General features: G+C 41.1%; 1 protein-coding gene across 2 annotated transcripts in view; it reads right to left on the minus strand.

The window, feature by feature from the left end:
* Positions 1-353: 353 nt before the first annotated feature.
* Positions 354-24,389, minus strand: part of NBEA (neurobeachin) — a 234,495-nt gene continuing 210,459 nt past the window's right edge. For both annotated transcript variants that reach the window (XM_008060378.2, XM_021713545.1), the window contains 8 exons: positions 22,024-22,216; positions 20,302-20,373; positions 18,278-18,433; positions 17,251-17,421; positions 8,490-8,591; positions 6,072-6,268; positions 4,841-4,992; positions 354-2,157 (listed from right to left, as the gene is read on the minus strand). In XM_008060378.2, the coding sequence (XP_008058569.1) occupies positions 2,067-2,157; positions 4,841-4,992; positions 6,072-6,268; positions 8,490-8,591; positions 17,251-17,421; positions 18,278-18,433; positions 20,302-20,373; positions 22,024-22,216 (1,134 nt within the window). In that variant the 3' untranslated portion in view covers positions 354-2,066. The remainder of the gene's footprint in view (positions 2,158-4,840; positions 4,993-6,071; positions 6,269-8,489; positions 8,592-17,250; positions 17,422-18,277; positions 18,434-20,301; positions 20,374-22,023; positions 22,217-24,389) is intronic.

Consider the following 24,389-nt stretch of genomic DNA (forward strand, 5'->3'; position numbering starts at 1 on the left):
GGAGTCTCACGCCGTCGCCCAGGCAGGAGTGCAGTGGCACACCCGCTCACGGCCACCTGTGTCAACCCACGGGGCTCCCGCGATCTTCTGCCTCAGTCTTCCAAGCAGCCAGAATTCTAGGCGTGCGCTACCACGCCCGGCTAATTTTTGATGTATTGTAGAGACAAGGTCTTGGCAAGTTGCCCGGGCAGGTAGCGAACCCTTGGGCTCAGGCAACCCGCTCACCTGGGGCCTCCCCAAGGGCTAGGATGACAGGCCGGGCCATCCAGCCGGCTGACGGCAACTTCTTAAACCTGAGCAACAGCAGGGTGGATGTGTGTTAGTGGGGTGTCCGAGGAAACGCGAAACGCTCAGTGAATTCTTTGCATATTTTATTTTTCGCGTTTTGATTTCCAACTCACACACATCTGGCATATTTTACATCTTTGCAATAAAACATGGTTACGATAGCTTAAGGAATTTATAGACCCGAAATGTTTCACCAAGATCTCAAGATGAAATGAACTCGTCTTCCAGATGCTCAGTGTCCTCCCAATTCTAAGCTACAAACTCAAGATATTGCTTACAGCCTGCGATGAATAACTTAATCGTTACGCCGATTCCCCGTAATTTCAGAATTTCATAAATACAAACAACAATGAAGAAGGAATTCAGTGCTAAAACTTACCAGTACAAGGTGGATAACAGAAGTAATCACATCAATAAATAATGATATGTTTCTGGTGCAAAGTGCCAATACAAAGAACCCATTATCTTGTTTTATCGTTTTAAATAAATGACTGCAAGTGAGTGTAAATTCAGAGAAAATTACATTCCTGTAACATGCCTCATAGCCCTACTGACACAATATGTACATCTAGGACGATACAGTCACCAAAGATACAAAGAAGAAACATGAAGAAAGCATATATACCCCTGGGCATGTAACTTGATCGGTACAATGTGTGGAAAATCATTTGACAGCCATCGTTTTAGATCAGAAAAGATGAAATGCCTTAGGCTAAGACTGTGGTTTTAGGTGAGAATTTCACAAGAACCTAAAAGAACTTCAGTTACTGTTGTAATCAAGTTCGACTTGTTATTAAAGAAACTAAGCTATTCAAGAACCAAAGAGGGAAAAAAGTAAGTTAGCTTCAGCTTCTCTGCCCCTAAGGTATACACACTAAGCCAGCAGGATGATTCTGGAAGAGGTGTCCAGGTGCCGGGAAGTCGTCACTATGAACACATGACTCCTATTGAGACAAGGTAAACAGGACCTCACCCCTAAGCCCCCTTTCTGCTGTGCCTTCACGTTAGAAAGAGTAGGGCTGACTTTTTTCTTTGTATAAAGTACCCCAAACGGCAAAGAATGGCTTAGTATCCAAATGCTTAGTGCACAAATTTCACTTAGAAGGGATGAATTTAGATGAAAAAGTGCAAACCATATTTTGGTGAAAATGTCAAAAATTACTGATTGAGCCCAAATTCAACCCTCTCCTACAAGCTGTGTTCTTGGACAGATCTTTCTGTTTCATAGTGTGAATGCACCTGTTCCATCAGGAGTAAAGAACATGCAAGTTGTAACTCCACAATAAAATTAAGAAACGTTTTGTTCTTTATACAAGGTTTTACTTTTACAAAAGTATCCCTTTTAAATAAGATGCATCTGATGTACAAAGTATCAAACGTGTTTTTTTTTTTTCTCAGCTTGAAAAGAGGCTGGAAATGGGATGCAGGTTAGGTTCAAAGCTTAAACTTTGTAACAACTGGACACAAAGTTCCTCAGAATTGTCAAAAGTCTCTTGTGACTCGTCCTACAACCTTTTCTCAATAAACAACAAGATATGAAATAATTACCAAAACATCTCCTAATTCATATAATTTACATGATAGAAGCTTGCTTGACAGCAGCTGGTGTTCCGTCGTGAAAAAACACACAAAGGAAAATGGTTGCTGACTACCATGGACAGCTACTGCTGGGTGTGATGGGATGTAGAGACGGGCCGATGCAGACGGTTTCTGCTGAAATAGGGCCTTGCGTGCAGCGCGCGTGCTCTCCCCTCAGCCTGGCGCTCGGGTCTCCGCCTTCAGTATCTGTTCTGATGCTCATAGTGCCACCGATTAAAATCTATATTAAAGGCTACGATGCTACCAGAGGCCATGCCCGTGATCAGAGTCCTGGAAAAGCAGAGATAGCAGTTAAGAGTGACACAAAGTCACGTACGTGCATGCTGTTTTACATTAGACAACACCAGGACCTCAGGGTTCGCAGGTCTGAATTTTGTGTCCTTCGAGGAAGGATCAAAAAGTCTGCTCCCCTGAGAGGCCCAGGGAGGCTCACACCTGCCTGGGTCTACAGCCCTGCGGGAAGAAAGGAGCCCGCCCCTCCCCAACTGCGTTTCAGGCTGCACTGGGCCCCTGGCCGCTAGCTGCCACTCGGGTGCCTGTCCATCGCCTCCTGTGGATGTCTGTGGGCTCCTCCGGGGAGTCCTGGCTTTTCCTCCTCTTTGCTGACTTTTCTTTTCTTGGTCTCCTTGGGCCACTCCAGCCCGCCCACCCTCACTTGCCAAATCTCCTTGTACGTGTGTGCAATGACACCCCTATGTGCAGGCTCCCGCCAGGCCCTGGACCACTGCCACCTCCTAACCCCGCTGGCCTCTTGCTGGATGGGTTGCCCTTGTCTCCTCCTCCTCAGTCATCAGCCATCCAGCCCTGGGACTTCTTTCTCGAGAATGTTCCTTCCTGGCCTCATGGCTATCAACTGAACTAAGGTTTCACTCTCTTCTATACCAAGTGTTGCTTCACTTTTGATTAGATACGTCATTGGCTAAATATTTTTTGAGTCTATATCCCCAATATTTGCTCATCGGTTTATGACACAGGGCTGGGCATGGCGGCTCATGCCTGTCATCCCAGCACTTTGGGATGCCAAGGCGGGAAGATCGTTTGGGCCCAGGATTTTGAGACCAGCCTGGGCAACATAGTGAGACCTTGTCTGTACAAAAAAAAAAAAAAAAAAAAAAAAAGCCAGGTGTGGTGGCACACACCTGTGGTCCCAGCAACTTGGGAGGCTGAGGCGGGAGGATCGCCTGAGCCCAAGTGGCTGAAGCTGTGGTGAGCTGTGATTGTGCCACTGCACTCTGAGACTCTGGCTATCAAAACCTTACAACATATGCATGCACTGTTCATTCTGAGAAACCAAGAGTCATCAAAACTAAGGATGAAATTAAAATAAAAGTCGGAATGTCATCAGCATCTCTCCTCCCTCTGTGTGGTGACCTGATACCACTGAGGACTGAATTCCCCCCGAGGGCCCACGCCAGCGAGCTGAGGAGCACCTGAGGATGATACCCCTAGCCCTTGGGAAGAGCCTGTCACTTCCTCCTTCCCCGTCTGTTTCTGCTGCCCTCGTCGTATACAAGTGGTCACGAGATTTGAGCCCTTTGGGGTCAGTAATCCTGTCACATACCCTCAGCACCTCACCGAGAACTCAACCTGTGACCATGGCAGCAACATGAATGCGCAAATGAATATCAGGAAGAATAGTTCCACTACTGAAGAATGGGCGTTATTTCAAACCCTTCAGAAACACCAGTGTATATTCAAGTAATTACGGTGCAGTGAACCACTCCCATTTGCTCCCAAGTATGGCCTGCAGCACTTTGAAACACTCTCATAATAACCTTAAACTTTGAAAGCAGTCTGGGCTGCAGAACAAACATTCTTCTCCAGGCGAAGTTAGAGCACCTGTGAAGATGCTTAGTTAACTTTATTATATGTCTTAATATTAATCATATTGTAAAACCAATATTCTTATAAGAAATATTAATATAGCTGAAGAAATAAATATGCCATGAGATTACATGCCATAGTAAGATTGTAGGGTTAAAGTTTATTTTTTTAAGACAAGTTCTTACTTTGTAGCCCAGGCTGGAGTGCAGTTGCATGATCACTGCTTACCACAACCCCAGCCTCCTGGGCTCAGGCTATCCTTCCAACTCAGCCTCTCGAGTAGCTGGGACTACAGGTATGTGCCGCCATGCCTGGCTAATTTTTTTTGACTTTTGTAGAGACGAGGCCTCATTATGTTGCCTTGGCTGGTCTTGAACACCTGAACTCAAGCAATCCTCCCACCTCAGCCTTCCAAAAAACTGGGGTTACAGGCGTGAGCCACTGTGCCCAGCCAGTTACAGTTTATTTTAGTGGCTTAGAAACTTTTGATTTCGTATTCCTAATGTATTTTTCACCTTCTTAAAAAAAAAAACCCCAAAGTAAAATTTAGGAAATAATGAAATCCATTTGCAAACTAAAGAACAATGGAAAGTCACATTAATTAACTAACATTCACATCAACTCTTTCTAAGAAAGATTTAAAGCGTTTTAGGGAAATGCATAAAATAAAACAAAATAACAAATGAGAAACAGGCAAGTAAGAAAACGGGGTAAATATGCTCACAATAAGTGGGTGCCTCGTGTGTGCGGCGGGGGGGGGAGGCGTTCGTACTGTGCTGGCTGAATATGAGAAGGCCTCACGCTAACACCTGCCTCTGCCGACCATGACGTAAGCGGGAGGCCTGTCTGAGACGAGGCTGGAGGTTTGAATACCGTGCCCTGGGCCCTTACAGCATGTCTGGATGTGCCTGCTCTTCAGACCCACTTCTCTTTCGCCCTCACCTTCCTCTACTTCCTTCCTTCCAGAATCCTTTCTGGGAGTACTTACTCCTCTCCCATTTTACCCTGTTCTCTGCTACTCTCTTTTCATCTGGATGCTGGAGTCTCGTCCACAGTGCCAGTCGCCCTTGGCCGACGGAAGGGTGCCGTCGGTGACGGTCAGTGACTGTATCTGCCCCGACCGGCTCACCTCTGGTCATGGGATAAGTCCATTGCTCTAATGCCAGCATCACATCCGGGGTAAATGTACAGCTGCTTGAAGTCACAGGCCTGCCAGACCTCCACCACGCCGTTGTCCCCTCCCGTCACCAGGTTCTGGCCGTCGCTGCTCAGGAGAATGGCCTTCAGAGAATGCAAAGAAGTGATCATGTCTCTCCACTATTTTTCTGAAACAGCTTACTGTCACGACTGAACAGCAGCCAGAGCAGTTCCCTTATAACTGTAATATAAAACTGCTACAAAAACATGGCACCACTCTGAGTCATTTGTCTAAGTTTTCTAAAGTCCAATCCATGGAATTTCCATTGTGGAATTCACTGAAGTTCTTATACATACAAAGAATCTTACTAAAACCAATTTAAGTTATACCATTACAGAAGTCCCAAGAGGATATTACCAACTTAATACAGGAAGAACTTGAGAATAAGTAACATGATGTTTTGTTAAGTCCTGAATGTGATCCATGTTGAGACCTTAAGCTCAAATGGCAGAAGCATATTTCAAAATTTTTTAAAATAATGATAAGCCAGCAGCAATTGTAATTCATTTGTGATGAAGGGCAATTGGCCACATGTGATTTTGGTTTAAGGTTCTGAAGATAGGAATCTTTGTCAACAAACTCACTTTCAATATTGTGAGGGTACAGCACTGAAACAATTGTTTGTTTTTGTTTTTTTGAGTCGAGGTTTCACTCAGCAGCGCAGGCTAGAGTGCAGTGGCACAAACAGGGCTCACCGCAGCATGTCTAGGAGTAGCTGGGACGACTGGCGTGTGTGACTACATTTGGCCAATTTTCTCTAGAGATGAGGTCTTGTTATGCTGCTCAGGCTGGTCTGAACTCCTGGGCTCAAGCAATCCTTTCTCTTCAACCTCCCAAAGTGCTGGAATTATAGGTGTGAGCCACATGCCTGGCTTGAAACAATTATTTGTAAAAGGAGCTTAAAAAAAACCTCCTTAAGGATTTAACCTCTAATCAAACAACAGCTATCATTTCTGAAGTCTAATTCTCTGAGTTAATTACTTAGGATTAAATGAACTTTGGGTTTGTTAAAAAAGTCAGTCTACATAAACTTATTTGCTTTTAAACCAGAACACATTTATCTGGATGCCACAGAAATTCCATTATGAACCATTTCATGTAAAACAATCAACCTTTAATCTCTTGGCTTCAGTCCTACTTAGCATCAAATATGCAGATTTACCCGTGTTGAATCATTGATCTCCATCTGAGCCAAAAGTTTCCCATTGATGCTGAAATTGCTGAATCGCCCTCGTTCATAGTATATGATACAGTGGCCTTCGCTGGAGACCGAGATCAGGCGTGGGAATAAGCAGTTTTCAGGTCCTTCCAGGGCTCTCAGCAAGTCTCCAGTGATGGTGTGGACAAGGCAAGGGCCCTCTGCAGAGTGGGGACACCAGTGGCAGGGTCAGTTGGTAACAGCAAACCCCACATCAGCTGCACCCACCTGGAAACCTTGCTGGGGCATGTGCAAGGAGCATTGGAGGAAGACAGAGAGGGAAGGAGGTACACGGGCCAGAGCCAAGCATGGATGATGCTTTTAAACACAGCAAATGCAGAGTCAGGGCTACCCAACCCACATACGTAGACTGCACATTTTGTAACCAGGTAAATACTTGGTCTTTTCCTCCATCATACAGTATTTTTAGTTATTTCTTTATTTTTGAGAGGAGTCTCACTCTGTCACCCAGGCTGAAGTGCAGTGGCACGCTCATGGTTACCACAACCTTGACCTCCTGGGCTCAGATGGTCCTTCCACCTCAGCTTTTCAAGTAGCTGGGACTCTAGGCGTGCACTACCACGCCTGACTGATTTTTAAGTTTACTGTAGAGATGAGGTCTCCCAAGTTGCCCAGGCTGGTCTTGAACCCCTGGGCTCAGACAATTCTCTCGCCTCTGCCGCCCAAGGTGCTGGGAATACAGGCATAAGCCACCGTGCCCGGCCTACAGTGTTTTAAATAAAAGAATCTAGCAACAGATTATGTGAGAATAAAATACTCTATGTCCCAGAACTTCTCTTTTAATGCGCTTTTAGAAAATTTTCTCAAAAGTTCAAAAAATTATCAGAACAGTCAAATTTCTCTAGTGGCATTAACATGTAACCACTGTACCACATAAATGCATGACTCTCAAATATATTTTACCTTTTTCTGTAGTCTATACATAAAATGTAAAAACAAAATTAAGTAACTCAGAGTATAGAAATATGCTTTATCTTTTAAGTAAACGAATAGTGAGGCAAGAATACAAAAGTAGTATGAGGAGTGACTTAATTCACCCCAGTTTTTTTTTCTTTCTTTCTTTTTTCTTGCCCTTATAGAAATGGTGTTGATAAGACTAAAAAAACTCATAGAAATAATTGGTTAATATAGTTTGGTATTATATATCCACTCATATGCCTGAAAAAGACTCCCACAAAAACAGTAGGTGAATTACATTTTAATTTTTCAATCAATAGATTTGAATGCACACATATTTTGCAAGATAAGTGGAATTACATACCTAAATTTTTTTCCCAATTACTGAAATAATAGATGTGTACTATAGACAATGAAGGAAAAACCAGCAATTGCCTCTAACATAGCCTACTACCTAGAGAAAAGTAATGCTTCTTCTCTGTGCCTACCACAAGTCACTTCTTTCCTTTTCGTAAAAACTTTACAGGATAGAATAATATTACACATATTGTTATGATTTAAAAAAAAATTAAAATTTTTAAAAATAGTAACTATTTACTATTTACTATTTATTTTCAACATTTATTGAAAATATCCTCAGTGTCCATTTCTGGGTTATTTACTCTTAATATGAAGATGAAAAGAAAACCATGGTCCCTGCCTTCAGATTACACCCATCCTCCATGAAGTAAACAGATAGTGAGTAATTCTGGTTATTCTCTAGAATAACCAAATCTGACTGTCTCATCACCTTGATGAAGAAGTCTCACTGGTTTCCCACCATACTCATAATACAACGGAAAGTACAAATCCCTGTGCCCGGGCCCCTGCCATGCCTCCAGCCTCTCCCTCCTTGAGGCTGGTGGGTGCTAGCCACACCTCACACCTCAGGCCAAGGTCTGCTTTCTGCTTCTCCTTTCTGTCCCAGAGCTTCCCATGGAGCACAAGCTGGAGTCAGAATCTACATTTCCAGAATCTTCCCGAAATGACGCTTCTTCCACAAAAAGTCTGACGAACCAAGGAATCTTGTTTCCTTTCTGCCAACCCCAACCCAGGCCCTAGCCTTGCAAAGAAAGGGACTTGAGTGGGAGGGGACCCCAGGCCTTGTCTGATGAGTCTCTGGATGCCTCCTGTCCTCGCTGCATCAGGGGTATATTCCATAAATGGCTGCATCAATATGGATATACTGTACTTTATCAGTGTTCTGGTTAGAATGCTGCTGACCACAAAATACTACACAAAACTTTATACATATTTTATATTAGTACTAATAAACATTAATAAGAAAACTAAACCTCTGCAGAGAACCCAGGGATTATGTTTGTCTACAGAGATCCTCCTAGAAGGAATAAATTGTAAATCATGGTTAGTGGGAGAAAAAGGAACATTTTCTAAGGATTCAAAATGAAAGAACTGACTTCTGACCTTTAGCACCGCTGATAACAAGTCCGAGTTCTGCACAGACAGAAACACAGACAACTTCATGGTCGTGGCCTGTGAGGACAGCCCTTGGGGCAGGGTAGTCACCTGCAAGAAAACAGCAGCAGTGCGTCACTACAGATGCAGAAGCCAAGTGCCGAAGCGCAAAATCCAGTATTGAAAACGAGGATCGATGCTTGTTAAGGGCATCGTCATCAAGCTGTGTGACCACGTGCCACCACTAACCTCTCTGCTCTCCTCACCCGTGAAATGGGCATAGCTACTGACCTACTCCACAGGCTGTCTGGATGACAGGACAAGCAGCACACGACGTGTTCAGTAACACACGTTCAAGGGCACAACAGGAATGTACTGTACATTACAAAATAGCTGGAAGAGAAGCTCTGGAATGTTCCCAACCCAAAGAAATGGTAACTGTTTGAGGAGATGAATATCCCAATTACCTGGATTTTTGTCATTACACATGGTATCCTTACAAGAAAATATCACATGTTCCCATCAATATACACAACGATCAAGTGTCCACAACAATTAAAAGTTTAAAAAGTATTAAAAGTTTATGTACAATATTATCCTTACTTTTTCTAAATGATTATTTTATCTTGGAGAGACTGGCACATTGAAAAACTCAGAAATTATACATTCAATAAAGTATATAAAATAAAGAGTTTTTGAGACCCCCTCCATTATATGCTATAGAATGAATAAAAAGCAATCTGATCTTATTGCAGAGAATTGAGAAAAAATGTACAAAAATGTTACAAGTATTCCTCACGTATATTCTATATTTTCTATTAAGAAATACATTTCTCAAAGGCTTGTGTCTGATTTAGAGAGTTTAAAATGTTTTATTTTTTCATTACAATTTCTCCAGATCATTTGCATACACTGTGGAGCTTAACTAGGAGAGGATATTGTTTTGGGCTCCTGAAAATGTTGTCTCCCTCCTTAAGTGAGAGAAAAGGAAAGAAAATGCTACTCCAGGCTTTTTGAGTCGGGAAGCCTGCAGGCAGGGGAAAGCCTATTTCCTAGATTTCATTTCTTTGCCAGGGACAGATGTCACACACCCCAATAATCACTCAAAATCCTGGGAACATTCTGTCACTGTCAAGTCACAATTGATGGATGTGGCCCAGGGTTAAAGGGCACAGGGCAGAGGGAGGTGCAGGTGAGGCTGCTCCTCTGGAGCCACAGAGACTGCCCCCAGCCCTACCCACCCCTCCACCAAGGAGCTCTGTGTGCTGGAATGATCAGGAATGATAAAGAACAAATATGCACAATTTTGAGATCCCTGCAGGCAGGCATTTTGAAACCCCAAATACAAAAGGCTTAAAATAAACAGATTCCATCTCGCATTTACCAACAGTCATTTCAATATTCCCCAAACGGATGATGAAAAAAATATGGACGTGTTATAGATGCTGCTACTCACACAGACTGACATGGGTGCTTTCTCAGTGAGATGGCCATGGCTTTTAGAGAAATGGTTTAAGTAAAGATTGCTCACGGTTCTTCTTTTAAGTCTTATCTGTGGGACTTCTGATGTCCTTCTGAATTACAGCCGAGCAAAGCCAGTGGCGTTTATAAGACCTGTGTTCCTCTGCCGTTCTGTGGGAGTCAGAGGACAGACCTCTTGACACACGACGTTCAGATTTCGTCTCTGGCCTTTGTGAAGTCAGTGCTGAATTATGGACGGTTTTTTCATGCACATTTATACTTACATATGATGGACGCTTAAAATTCAAAAGCCGGTCAGGCGCGGTGGCTCAGCCTGTCGTCCCAGCACTTTGGGAGGCCAAGGCGAGAGGACTGCCTGAGCCCGGGGGTTCGAGACCAGCCCGGGCAACTTGGTGAGACCTTGTCTCTACAATAAATCAGAAAAACTAGCCAGGTATGGTGGCGTGCGTCTGTAGTCCCAGCTACTTGGAAGGCTGAGGCAGAAGGATCACCTGAGCCCAGCAGGTCAAGGTTGCGGTGGCCGTGAGTGTGCCACTGCACTCCAGCCTGGGCGACAGAGTGAGACTCTAACTCAAAATAAATAAAGAAAATTAAAAAGCCCACAATAAAAGTTTCAGCCAAAGGGTACGGTAGTTTCATTTCTACCGTGACCTCAAGATTCAAAGACATGATATGAGAAATTTGCTGGGACAGCTGAGAAGAACAGTGCCATTGCCAAGGCTCTTAATAAGACACTGAGTCCTTCAGCCCAGGTGGGGCTGCTGACAAGGTCTGGCCCAAGGACCAACTATGGCTGGGCCCATGTGTCCCATGGTCACAGGGTGATGCGAGGAAGAACACTCAATGAGTTGGAAGAGGTCACACTGGCCCGTGATGTGGTTTCATTTTCTTATACACTCAGGATATTCAGAGAAGCACAGAAGACAGATACGATGATCCTATTTATCCACTCACTCTATGTTCTTTTCTTTCCTCTTCAGAGACGACACTGGCTCCATTTTCTTCTGAGCACTGCCGCTGCGGGACAGTCTCTTCACTGAAGACCTGCACATAGATCTCAGTCACGGTGCACTGGCGTCCTACCATCACCTTCTACACACAGCCAACAGAACCATCCCCAGCAAGCTGGGCTCTGTGCAAAGCCCAGACACCCCAGTCTGTGATTGGGAGCCCTCCGATCAGGAGGCGTATCAGTCACGCTTGCTGTTGACACTGCTTCCTACCGGGTCAAAGACCCTTCTCGAAGTCCCGGTCTCACAAGGGAAAGGAAAAGCAGAGATGGGTGGAGAGCAGCTCCCTTCCCAGTCATGAACCCAACAGTCTCCTGATGTTAGGCTGAGGGGATGGGACAGCTGAGCAGTCTCTTGGACAGCCTGGTGAGAAGAATGCTCCATCACATGCATTCCCATTTGTCCTCAGAAAGCCCTATGAACTAGGAATTACTCCACATGGAACTACATTTCCTCTGATCTGAATAAAAAGATGGCTTGACATGTACTAAACCCTGGAGAAGAGTCTTTGTGGTGAGACAGACTCATATAATAAATAAAAATTACTTAAAAAATACTGCTGGGCTATCTGTTGTCCATGCATTCATGTCTCACAATACCACTGGTCAATGACAACAACAGAGCTGGGCACTGGGATAGTCTTTGTAAAAGAAGGCTGGGTGCAAACAAAAACAGGGATGTGGTGTGGCAGATGTCTCATAACAGGCTGTGGCTGGCAAGAGGGTCAGTGTCTGGAGCCAAGGCGGACACAGTGGGAGCCCGAGGTGTGTGTGCACAGCTGGAGTCCCTGTTCAACCAGCTTCCCTTTCATGGTCTGCAAACTGCTTGTGCAGGAGCTAAAGGCCTTGTTTTGAAGAGGTGGAACAGACACACACAATCGCAAAGTCATATGTGGATTACTCAGTGAATATCTGTAGATGTGATTTGAGATGATGAACAAAAGTGAATACTCTTTCAAAGTTCCATATTGCTATGATTTTAAACATTTCTTACGTATGTATGTCAAGTTTTCTATATCTGGTATAAATGTTAAGACTACATACTTTAAACGTTGACTGGCTTTTGAGCTGAGGTCCCAAAGTATTTTAAGTGTCTGTGGAAGAAACAACAATGCTAACTTGCCCCTCTTGTGACTATCTTGTTGGAAGCTACAGCACATAATGAGAAATGTCAAATCCCAAGATCAATGAAATTTCGGACTCTAGGGACTCAACATAATAGCATTGATCCTTTTAAAGAACACCAGGTAGAGATGGGTTGTAATATATTGCAAAGAGAGGCTCAAGAGGATACGCGGCCAAGTCCAAGACACCTACCTGACAAAAAATTCAATCAGCCTTGCGCTCAGATTGCCTGCGCTGTGCTTCTTTCTTTCATGCGGTAGGCTGCTTCCAATTAAAGTGCGCAAATTAATTTTTATCACTTCCAAATTAGTTTCAGAATTTGTGTAAAAGTCTGTTTCAGATGAAAGCATCTGTCCCTCACATCTTTGCAATTCTGTTATCTAGTTAGGGACCTATTTAAAGTCTCCAAGATAATTTCTATGTTCAAAGCCACAAGTTTGGAAGAATAACAATGAGTATTACTACTATAAAATACATTAATAAAATGTATAATTCAACTGTAATCTCTGCTAGGTAGCATTTGCTTGCTTCTTTTATGGTCTGAAACATTCTTTGTAATATTCTGTTTACAAATTTTCACTATCTTTCTGGCAAATTCAGTAAAATGATGAAATAAATAGAAAAGACTATGATTTCTGAGATGTCTAAATTAGTCACAATTGTATCTGACACAATGAAACCACAGACACAATGAAACCACAGACTCTTTCTATACTTACTAAAACAATCCATAACCATCATTTATTTTTTCCTTTGAGGAATTAATAGAGCTATCCATTATTATATCATAATGACAAGGCAACAGAAACAAATACATGCAAGACACTTGAATTTATCTTGAGATGATTTCAGTGATGTGCACATGAGGTTAAATGATAACCCTATCCCTCGATGACGCTGTGATGAACAAGTGTGACTTGGCCTCTCTGACATACAAAGCAGTTCAGGTCTAGCCCACGACCAAGCCCTGAACTACAACAGCTACTGGGATATTATCTTTCTGCGAGGACTTCCCCCTGCAAGTCTAGGTTAATATATACAGCCTCCAAAACCTAAGGGCATTGTGGCACACACTTTAATACAAATTTAGACACAACTAGCGTTTTGGTCTTGAGTAGTAATGTGTTATATGAGAGAAAACACATAGAGCCTGATTCCCTGACCTGTGAGTTGGTAGCTAGAGTAGATTAAACTGCAGCAGAAAAAAAAATCTTTCCCTTTCATATTATGAGTTTTCTGATGGCAACAAGTATGTCTGTGTCAACACCACCGTGGGATCACTGATATGACAGTCAGTTCAGGGTATGCTGTGGCTGCCTTTAAACAAAGTGAACTGACCAATATATATGGTTGCTGTAGTCAGGCATTTATATGCTACTAGACTGGCTCTTTGACAGACAATTGAGTCATAAATTCAGTCAAGTCAATCAAACCCGAAATCTGACTTATTTATTTATTTGTGTGCAACTGTGACTATCCCTATGGCAAAAAGCTGAAACCAATTTTCTACATAATAATCAATTTGTATCCAAGATGTAAGGCAAAGTGATTTATGGATGCTCCAAGTACTTACGGTAAAAGCAAACAAACAAACAAAAAACAAAAACAAAAACAAAAAACCATTATCCGACAGCAATTCATGATTCATGTGATAAATATTCCATAGCTTCAGAACATCCCTGCAGGAAAAGTAGCTTTGTTATTAGTACACAGATGGATCCCTATAAACTCCAGAAGGTCAGCGCTTTCCATCCCTAGCATTTCCAGTCACTAAGGTACCAGGCACCCAATAGGCACTCAGCACACGTTTGCTGTTGACTAATACTTTAGGTGTTTATCCTGTTTATTCTGGAAGAGCATTTTCCCTTATACTGAGGATAGTGGAAGCTATATTACATATGTTCAAATAAATAGTCAATAAAGTCTTGACAGTGTGAATTTGATGGAAGTGATTTAGGTTCATGATGATGAGTACAGTTTTTGACCCAAAATTAAATTCCTATAGGTGGAGGTGATGCTGAACACCTCCATATTGATAATCTTCTGTCATAGTTTCTTAAATATAATCTGTCCTTATTTAAAATGCAAACAAGACACTGCATTTTAACAAATAAAATATACACTATTTTGTCCTTAAGGATTAATATAAAGCATTTTGTATTTACATAGCTCTTGTTTTAAGGAACTAAAATTTAAATAATATTATCTGTAACTCTTTCTGCTAACTGATGGACCAAAGCTATAATTGACAGTTAACTATATTTGGTGGAAAAGATTACCAGAAAATAAAGTAGCTAACAGATAATGATTACAATTTAACATTTTTCTTTGAAATTCTTTACCTCATCACAATACATTATATAAAACATCTTATCTCTGCTACCAGATGGCAGCTTTTAAGAAACAGACCCATTTTTGGAAATAACACTTGCACCATTTCTGAACTACATTTTGAAGAAGGTAATTAATTAGATTTAAAGCTCTATTCTGTTTCTTTAAAATTTTTTTCTATCTCATAACTTCTAATTTTTTATCAATATATATGGAAGGTACTAAACAAACCTGCTGCCTAATTAAACTTTTAAAAGAAATGCTACCCTATTATGGAAATAAAGAAAACTATGAAATGTGTGAAAATACATCTAAATAAAATATATGTGATCATGTACCATGCTTGAGAACAGCAAAGTCATCACTGGTAAGTCAAATGTCTTATACACACATTTGTGTATACAGACACATTAGAATTCTACTATAGGCCAGGTTCGGTGGCTCAGCCTATAATCCCAGCACTTTGGGAGGCCGAGGTGAGTGGATTGCCTGAGTCCGCGGGTTCGAGACCCGCCAGGGCAACTTGGCGAGACCTCGTCTCTACAATAAATAAAAAAAAATTAGCCGGGCGTGTTAGCGCACGCCTATAATTCCAGCTACTTGGAAGGCTGAGGAGGAAGGATTGCTAGTGGCTGGGAGTGTGCCAGTGCACTCCAGTCTGGGCGACAGAGTGAGACTCCAACTCAAAAAAACCCAAAAAACAACAAAAAAAGAATTCCGCTATAAATGAATTTTTTAAAGAACACTTTTACTTTATTTTATTTTTTTAGTATAGATATTTATTTTATATTTTGGGTTATAACCTGATACTATGTTATTTATTTTGTTTGCTCAAATTATTTGACCTTTGGTATTGGGAGTTCTTTCTGTTGGCTCCTGTGTACCTTTGATATATCCTTATCATTTTTTTTTTTTAGCACTTCCTTACCTTATGGCACTCCAAGATGAAGAACACCATTTTAGATAGAGTAAATAAGTAGATGAACTTATAAGTATTTGGAATATGATGTCCATTAATAATATAGAAGTGGTAGCCGATTTCTTGAACTGGCAGGAAGTCAAGCAATGCTAAAGATTTCTTCCCTCAAATCGACATCACATCTGGTTCACAATTTCAAGTAGAAACTTCTGTGTCTAACATACACTCTATCTCAAGTTCAGTATCTAGCCAAGAGATGTCTATTACTTCACAACACACTTTAGTGGGATTGAGGGAAGAAATCTTCAGATTTGAGGGAAGAAATCTTCTGCATTGCTTAACTTCCTGCCAGTTCAAGAAATTGGTTACCACTTCTATATTATTAATGGATATCATATTCCAAATACTAATAAGTTCATCTACTTATTTACTCTATCTTACTGTATCCTTTATCCACTTCTTCAACTCTAGCCATGGGCAACAAGAACAAAACTTCACCTAACATCTAGTTCAGCCTTCTACTATCTTCTTAAGTATAGACAGACAGGTGTTTCTACATCCTCTCCTGTAGTACGACGGGACCTTGTGTTCCTACCATCAAAAGCTGCCTATTTTTGCAGTATCCTGGTTAAAACGCAGAAGAGTTGGGGGAAGGAAATGGGACCTGATGGGTCAGTGTGTGACTCAAGTTTCCATTCCCAGCTGTCTCAGAGGCTGGCACTGACCAGGGAGGTAGCCTCCAGGCAGGCAGTGTACCATGGCATCTTGTAAATTTCCTATCTATTCTTACAATATTTTAGTTGCAAATGCACAGGTTTACTGGAAAATTCTTATCTCCGCTGTGTCATAAGTATTCCTCAAACTCGTGGTTCAGTTTATTTTGGAGTGTTGCTTAAGCTGTAACTGATGTTTGAATTACAATATGAATAACCCTTGCTTACGTACTTGCCATTATCAACACTTTGCAGAAACCATTCTATATTTCACAGGGAAGACATGCATTTGAACTCCTGAAGGCTGGGTAATCAAAAGCAGTAATTATTTCTAGGCAATCCTTACCCAATTCTTCAGCCACTTAGCAACATTTATTGAAAACCTATTATGTGTGTCACTATTCCAGAGACTTAAGAAGGATCTACTTCAGTGTTTTGTCAGGGCAACAGTCCAAGGACTCTCTGCTCTTACAGAATAGAAGGTTCCATGGAAGAAGTTTGAGAGGCTGTGGGTTAAACGAGTGGCAACAGATGTATTTGGGTAAGACTTTCAGAGCTCATGTAGAGAGCTGCAGTTAACTCACTGTTTTCCAAAATAATTTCATTATGGAGTCCCCCTATTTTTTTTTTCCTATAGGACATCTTTGGATCACTGTGGAATAAAAAAACACTTGAGGAATCGACCTAAACAGGGAAACTGTCATATTTAGTTTTCGCATCCCCAATGCCTATTCTGAAATGGCTATTCAATCATCGTTTGCTAAGTGAATTAATGGAGAAATTTACTATGCTACATGGTAGAAAGCAGTAAATGCCCAGACTGAGGCACAAATGAAATCATATGGAAATTCGGAGAAGAAGATTATGTTTGGGTGAAAGAAATCAGACAGAGTTTAATGGACTAGGAGACACTGATCGAAAGTTCTGAAGGATGGGGACATTTAGAGACTGGGAGACCACTGAGCAGAGGGTTAATGTGAGGGAATCTGGAAGTATCTCCAGGCTGAAGTGAGAATATTGATCATTTTTATACTTTGAACACAGTTACATTCCTGTAAAGATTTTTGCTACTTAAGTTTTCATATTTTTAAATCTTTACATTCCAGGAAAAACTAGTAGGAAAATAAAAAAAGGTCAAACATATTTTTAGAAGCTTATGATCTGACAGGACAATTTTGGGGAAGCACTCACTGCTGTTAGGGTTGTCTCCGATGATGTGGTGCCGCCCGCTCCAATACCAGAGCAGCAGGGTGGCGTCTCGAGACCCAGACACGATGTAGCAGTCCCCGCCAATGTACGACTCGGACCTGGCCAAGCACGTGACCACATCCCAGTGGCCAAATACAATCTGAGTAAGTTTCCCTGCAACACAGAAATGACAGGTTCATTTCATTTAATCTTTTTCTTGAAACGGTAATAAGTGTAACTTCATTTAGCCAGATTTTAAAACATGTTACCATATTTTATTTTGCCAGATTTGTGAAAAGTGATTCTGTAGACCCACGCATTTATTACATAACCAAAATCTAGCTACAGGTTCCTTTCTTGCATTGTTTCTGAAAACTGACACCAGAATGGCACCTGGGATTTTTAAGGAAAGAACTTTAGAAAATAGCATAATCATGACTTAGTTCTTCAGGGTTTGGTCCAGACTAAGTTTAAGGACTTTCACTGGATATACATATGGGGAAGGAGACATAGCCCCATTTGTTCTATGAACTCAAGGATCATGCTAAAGTTCAGAATGGATGAAGTTATAATTATCATTATTATTTTTTTGAGTTGGAGTCTCACTCGGTTGCCCAGACTGGAGTGCAGTGGCCGCTCCCGGCCACCGCAGCCTTGCCTGCTGGGCTCCGGCGATCCTTCCGCCTCAGCCTTCCAAGTAGCCGGAATTACAGGCATGCGCTACCACACCCGGCTGATTTTTTGATTCATTGTAGAGATGAGGTCTCGCTGCCCAAGCGGGTCTCGAACCCGCGGGCTCAGGCAATCCACTCACCTCAGCCTCCCAAAGGTGCAGGATTACAGGCTGAGCCACCGAGCCCAGTTAGGTAATAATTATTTAGCTTACAATGAGAACATTTAATTTAAATCTTGACAATTCAAATTGGCAAATGATAAAAATGCCTATACTGTTAAGTATGGTTTCATATTCAGCTTTGGTTGTAACAAAAACCACTTTGAAGAGAATAAGGCATTTCACAGTTATGATTACCTGTTTCTGTTGAATAAACTCTGAAGCTTTTATCCCAGAATCCACAGATGAGAATGTAACGATTATCTGCTGTGACCACAAAACAATGCGCGTTGATTTGTATACTCTGGTCAACAAGGTCTGTGATCTGTCGTTTGTTTACACCAGAATTATTGGCTAAAAATAAACAGAAAAAAAGAATTTAAAGAAAGATTCCATAGTTTAACAAGTACTTATAAAAGAAAAATACTTTTATGCTTTATTTATCTAGAGATGTTTTTAATGCTACAAGATTATTAAGATTTTTCCCTTAAGGAATATAAATTTCCTTAGTAGCAGTGATTATTTATGAACTGTATTACATATTTAAAAATTATGCCAGATATTTAAGTTCTCCTTCTACCAATAAATAAAACAATATGAAGAATCCAAGATAACACATGTAAAACATAATACACATATTTAAATGCATTTAATCCTATTGTCGTTTACTATAAACAAGTTAATTAGTTCGTAAGAACCAAATAAGAAATAAATATTATGTGAAGTATGTTATATAAGGAAAAACATCTTAGCATTTGCCTCAGCCTGCCCTTTTCTGGCAATATCTGCAAATCCTGTGGAGAGAGGAGGGCAGAGACTGAAGCAAGGTATGCCACCGTGTGGGAAGCCCACAGGGAGCTTTAGGTCAGCAGCTTTAAAGACCTGGATTGTCAACAAACAGAAGGCCTTTCCAGAATGGGCTGGCAGGGGAGGAGAAGAACACAAAAGAGGGGAGAGGGGCCGGGGAGGAGAGAGACAGGCCAGGAATCAGTGCACAGCACTGGGACTGCATCTGAATAAACCAGGAACTTAGAGACACCCTCTGATTTCCCCAGTGCCTGTCTGCATGCCAGCCTGTCCCTTACTCCATGTGTCCTTTCAGGACAAATCCCTAGGCTGAATTCTTAAACAGAAAATGCAGATGCAGAGGTTACCACCACCACTCTAACACCCATTAAATCTAAGCACTGCTATTTGTAGGTATCTACTGACACTATCAAAATAATGATTAGGAAATGTAAGCAGTAACAAAAAATTAAACCAAAAAAAGAAAAAAAGACAGTAAGGAAAAAGAAAAACCTAAGGTACTGGGTCACTTGAAAACTGTATAGCTGGGTCCTTGATTAATGGGAATAGAGCTGTTAATTTTTCCATGCTTACACACTAGCTGTATATTTCATTGTCAGTGTCTGTTAGGAAGAGGAATAACTAAGCTAGACTCTAATAATATTCCTAGTCCTAAACCTTATGTCCTCCCAAAGACATATAAATGCTATTTCATGCAAGCGTATAAGTAACTAACCAAAGTGGCTGTATCTTATTTCTGGGTTCAAAGATGAAGGGCAAATTTATCTTAGAACAGATACATAGCCTAATAATTTTTCACAGCTTTTTCATTTTATTTTCTAATTTAATGAGCTAGGTAGAACAAACATTATTATAAATCATCTCACAGAAAGGAAACTGAAAGGCCTAGAAAGATTAAGAAGCTGGCTCTGAATCATATAGCTAACAAGTGTGAACAGTATTATTTTAAAATACATATTTTGAATATTTCCTGCAAAGAATTACAGCTCATAAGTAATTCATGTGAAATCTTGACTTTAAACTTGTACAGCCCGACTGAACAGAGACCTCTAGGAAAGGTGAACTTCAGTACTGGTTACCTTTAATCATCTCTTTGAATCCTTGTATTTTAACTAATAGAAAGTTGTTAAAGAACATTTTAGGGGAAGGCAGATTGGAATTATTTGCCTTACTTATAACCAGCTTAAATGATCCCTAAAATATCAAGAACATGCCACAAAAAATTGCTTTAATAACAAAAAGTTTTTAGATGACGTATTACGATTGGCACAGCTCCTTGATGGCTACTTGATACTATCTGCACATTAGTTTTGTGGCAGAAAAATGTTATTAAGTTATCTTTCGTGAAAAATACTAATATAAGAATCTGTGAACAGTCAGTATCCATGAACGCTAATTCTTGTTTGCTAGCATACCAATTAATGGATCCATTTCAATGGGAAGATGATGGGCTTGATCCAAGGAGTATCCTGGAGCTCCCCTGAGGCCTACAATAAAAAAAAAAAAGATTAGAGGTTTAAAAAAAAAAAGAGAAAAACTACCATAAAACATTTTTAAAAGGAGAAAAACTACCATAAAAGTCTCAGAAAGGAGGACTCTAGTGAGCAGTGTTTTATGATGATTGTACAAAATGTATATTTGCTTAAAAATGATTTGGTAAATTATTCTATGTGTCTCTGTAGGCAAATCCCAAAAGGGGCTGCAGGATTCCACTTAATGTAGAAAGCCGGAGAGAGTCTTGCTTCCGTCCCAAGGATAAGAAAAGGCTGCATAAATGGAAAGATCATAACATTTCCTGAACCCTCGGAAAGCTAAGGTCACTGAGCAACCACTGAGCCTGAAAAGAAAGAAAAGGCTGTGTCCACAAGCAGGGATGGGAATGAGCCCGGGCTCACCTGGGGTGGGGCCGAGGTGGGGGGGGGGCTCCCATCCAAGGGGGCCCTCTTTCAACAGATGACAAGTAAATTGAAGGTGTAAAATTGGGCCACACCTAAAATCTTAATCTCACTAAAAGCTACTTTCAGAGGATTAAGGTTTACGGCTTGATCAAGTTCATTAGTCCTAATTTTTCACACGTGATTATATAATATATATAATACTTTTGAACAATTTTGAAGAAAAATTCTGTCTTTTACAGCTTTTTTTTTCTCAATGCAAAACACTTCTAGGGGTTAAGCCTCCTTTGAATATAACAATGTCATGATGTTCCCTTTAGATGTTGGCTGCATTTTCCTGATGAATGGAAGTAGTGCGACTTCCTTTTGATAGTATCACCAAAAACCATAAAATAGGTACATTTAGACAGTCCTAGGAGACAAAGCTATGGTATAAATCACTGTATTTTTCGGAGCAATATAGAGATCAGTAGACGAGAAAGATTCAGGTTAATGCAGCATGGCTCATCTATACATTCTGCAGACAGTGGGATTCCTGGGGCTTCCAGGAAGATCTTGAGTGGTGAATTAAGCCAATTAAATCATTCTGTCCCATCCACTTCCGCCCTGATTGAGTACGTATCAATAGGTCTAAATTTTTGTGACAGCATTATATCACTTCAAGATGTACTGACTGGAACTTTCAGGAATGAGTCTGGAGACAACACGCGTGAAATCACTGAACAATTTAGATTCTGTCATTCCACAAAGACTCTAAGCTCCACAAGATAGAGATCGTGTTTGTGTTGTTTACTGCTGTCATCCCAGGACTTAGGACCATTCGATCCATATTAGCCATGCAAATATTTGCTAAATAAATTCCTGATGTGGAAGAAAGTGGATCTAAAGCCATCATCCAGACAATTCGGATTCAAACTCACTTTTGTTTACCATAGGATACAGGTGAGTTGGTGGGGTCAGTGGCAGGATAGGGTGAGAGGACATCAATTATATGTAAAACTGCTTCCATCTGTCAAATATCTGAGTACTTAACTGTAAATCAAGCATCCTGGGGGGCATAACAAGCAGCAGAGGTGAGTAGACAGTTAAGAGCCATCTGGTTAGGTTCGACAATCGCTGACCGATTCTGATGTTTTTTGTAGATAACGTGGCCTAGGAGCTAACCCCATCATGCTTGTTGACCTTAACTCAACGGCAGCTTTTAAGAAAGCTTGAGTAAGTGATTCACTTGGATCCACATACCTACTGTGTTGTGCCACCTATTCACAGCAAACAGCCGGCTGCAGGTCACTGTCACCACAGCGGGGATGGTGAGGTGGGGCAGTGTGTTGGCTGCCACATGGGTCACCGGAGAATTCGAGGGGAACTTCAGCACCATGATCACATCCTGCTGCATCTGATCTTTAAACATGAGCGGACTCTGTGGAAGGAAACACTGTTGAATAGAAAGGGAGGAGAGCAGGGGGAAACAAAAGGAGAGATAGCGTTAGTGAGAGGTCTGGCCTGGGGAGAACGGGGTAAACAGGCAAGGCTAGCACGAGCCACACAAGGAGGACAAGCGGCCTTTTCCATACTGACCCAAATAACACAGCTTTGACTTAAGGATGGCACAGGCAGCACGGCGCCAGGACTCTGTGCAGTCCACGACGCAGGGGCACAGAGTCATGAACGACCAGCCTCAATCCAAATATTGACAGAATGCAATGTGAAAAATTAGCTCATAGACACACACTCACGTGATGTGATACAATTACAATGCGGGTACAAAAATCCGCTTGGTGGGAAAATTAGGCAAATCAGCGAGTGCCACTGTTTGCATGAAATATAAAGGGAACTGACTAGTGCTTTCATTTCTACTGGGTTGATCTAAGTCACAACTACAGTCTAAATAATTAAAATGTAACACCCTCCCCAAGGCAGTCTCAGTGCCCCCTCCAGTCCTGCTCTGGCACTCTTTATAGTTGATGTCTCCGTTCTCCTAGCATGTGAGCTTACTGGGGGCCAACACTTTTTCTTTTTTCAACCTTTATTTCTCAAGCATCTAGCATATGACTTGCTAGAAAATAGATACTATAAGACCCACAAAACATGATAAATACTACCACATTAAAAAGAAAATAGGAATTCTGGAAACAACCATTTTGCTTTCATACGTGTTTTGCGATTGTTTGCTGTATATATGAATTCTCTGCTACATGAACTTAGAAGGCTTAGACTTGCTTTATAAACAGTTCCATACCAATTTAGTCTCTAACAATTTCCCCTAGGAAAGTAATGAATTCTGACTGGGCATTTCTCCAGGATAAATATTTTTATTATTATTATTAAACAGAGAAAACTAACACGGGAATAAAACTCTTCTGCCAAACCATTTCATAAAGTAAAGTGTTAGAGATATTTTCCTGGACAGTTTATTAAAAAGGCTTCATCTCAAGGCTTGAGGCGCCAAGGTCACATTTCTGTGTCTACCCGTGGCTGAGGGTTTACATGGGAATAGCTTGAGCTGGGTGCAGACCTTTCTGCTATGTCCTGTAGAAGGACCAACTGCTAGTCAAAAGAGTTCACTAGTGACTAACAAGGGGCTGAAATTGTTTGGCCCAAAAAGTTGTAGAAAGAAAAAAAGGTTTAAAAAGAAACACATCTACTTATTCACTTCTCAGGAGTTTGACTATGGATTCCTTGCAGGTATAGAGGATATATGTGTCACTGTACCTCCAGTGCTTGGGATCGGATGTGACACACAGAAGGGACTCAATAAAAATTTGTTATATAACTGATAGAACAAATGAAAGGTGTGAACATGACTTCCATCATGAAATAACATAAATTTGTTTACAGATATATTATGGGCTATATTCCAGGGATCATTACTCCAAAATTAAAGTACTCATTGCCTTGATAATGGCTTAGAAAATTTATCGAACTGTAATTCATTTTGTAAATATGTTTTTCCCTTCAATCATTTTTTACTTCAGTAAAAAAATTAGTTAAAAAAACACAGCTTTAAAAATAAGTCTAAGGAACTAACTCAGAAAATTCTTCGAATACAGTGAAAAGGATCATGTTTATTACTTGCTAACAAACTAAAAAGAGACTGCTTTATTATGAAAATGGACTTTTAAAATTCAGATTAAAATGAAGAAAATGTGACTTTTTCCCTTGTAAAGTGGAAATAACAGGTTTAATACAAACAGATAATGATGATGACATCAGCTAACATTTACTAAGAATTACTGTATGATAGGTGCTGGACTAAGTGCTATATGGTATTGCGCATCATACTCTCCGTGGTAGGTACTATTTTTACCCCTATTTTTACAGATGCCGAAACCAAAACACAGAGAGTTTAAATAGCTGGCCCAGGTCTTTTACTGGGTAGTGGAGAGGTAGTGTTTGGCCCACATCTGGTTCTGGGGCCCTTATTCCTAGCCACTCTGTTTAGTAGCCTCACTGCAGTGGCCATAAATTACTTTGATATTTCTTTTCTTAAAACTAACTACTGCCAGGTTCGGTGGCTCAGCCTGTAATCTTTTGCTTTGGGAGGCTGAGGTGAGTGAATTGCCTGAGCCCGTGGGTTTGAGACCCGCCTGGGCAACTTGGTGAGACCT

The sequence above is a fragment of the Carlito syrichta genome, unplaced genomic scaffold, assembly GCF_000164805.1.
Source record: "Carlito syrichta isolate Samal-C Ts95f unplaced genomic scaffold, Tarsius_syrichta-2.0.1 Scaffold304601, whole genome shotgun sequence".
NCBI lineage: Eukaryota > Metazoa > Chordata > Mammalia > Primates > Tarsiidae > Carlito > Carlito syrichta.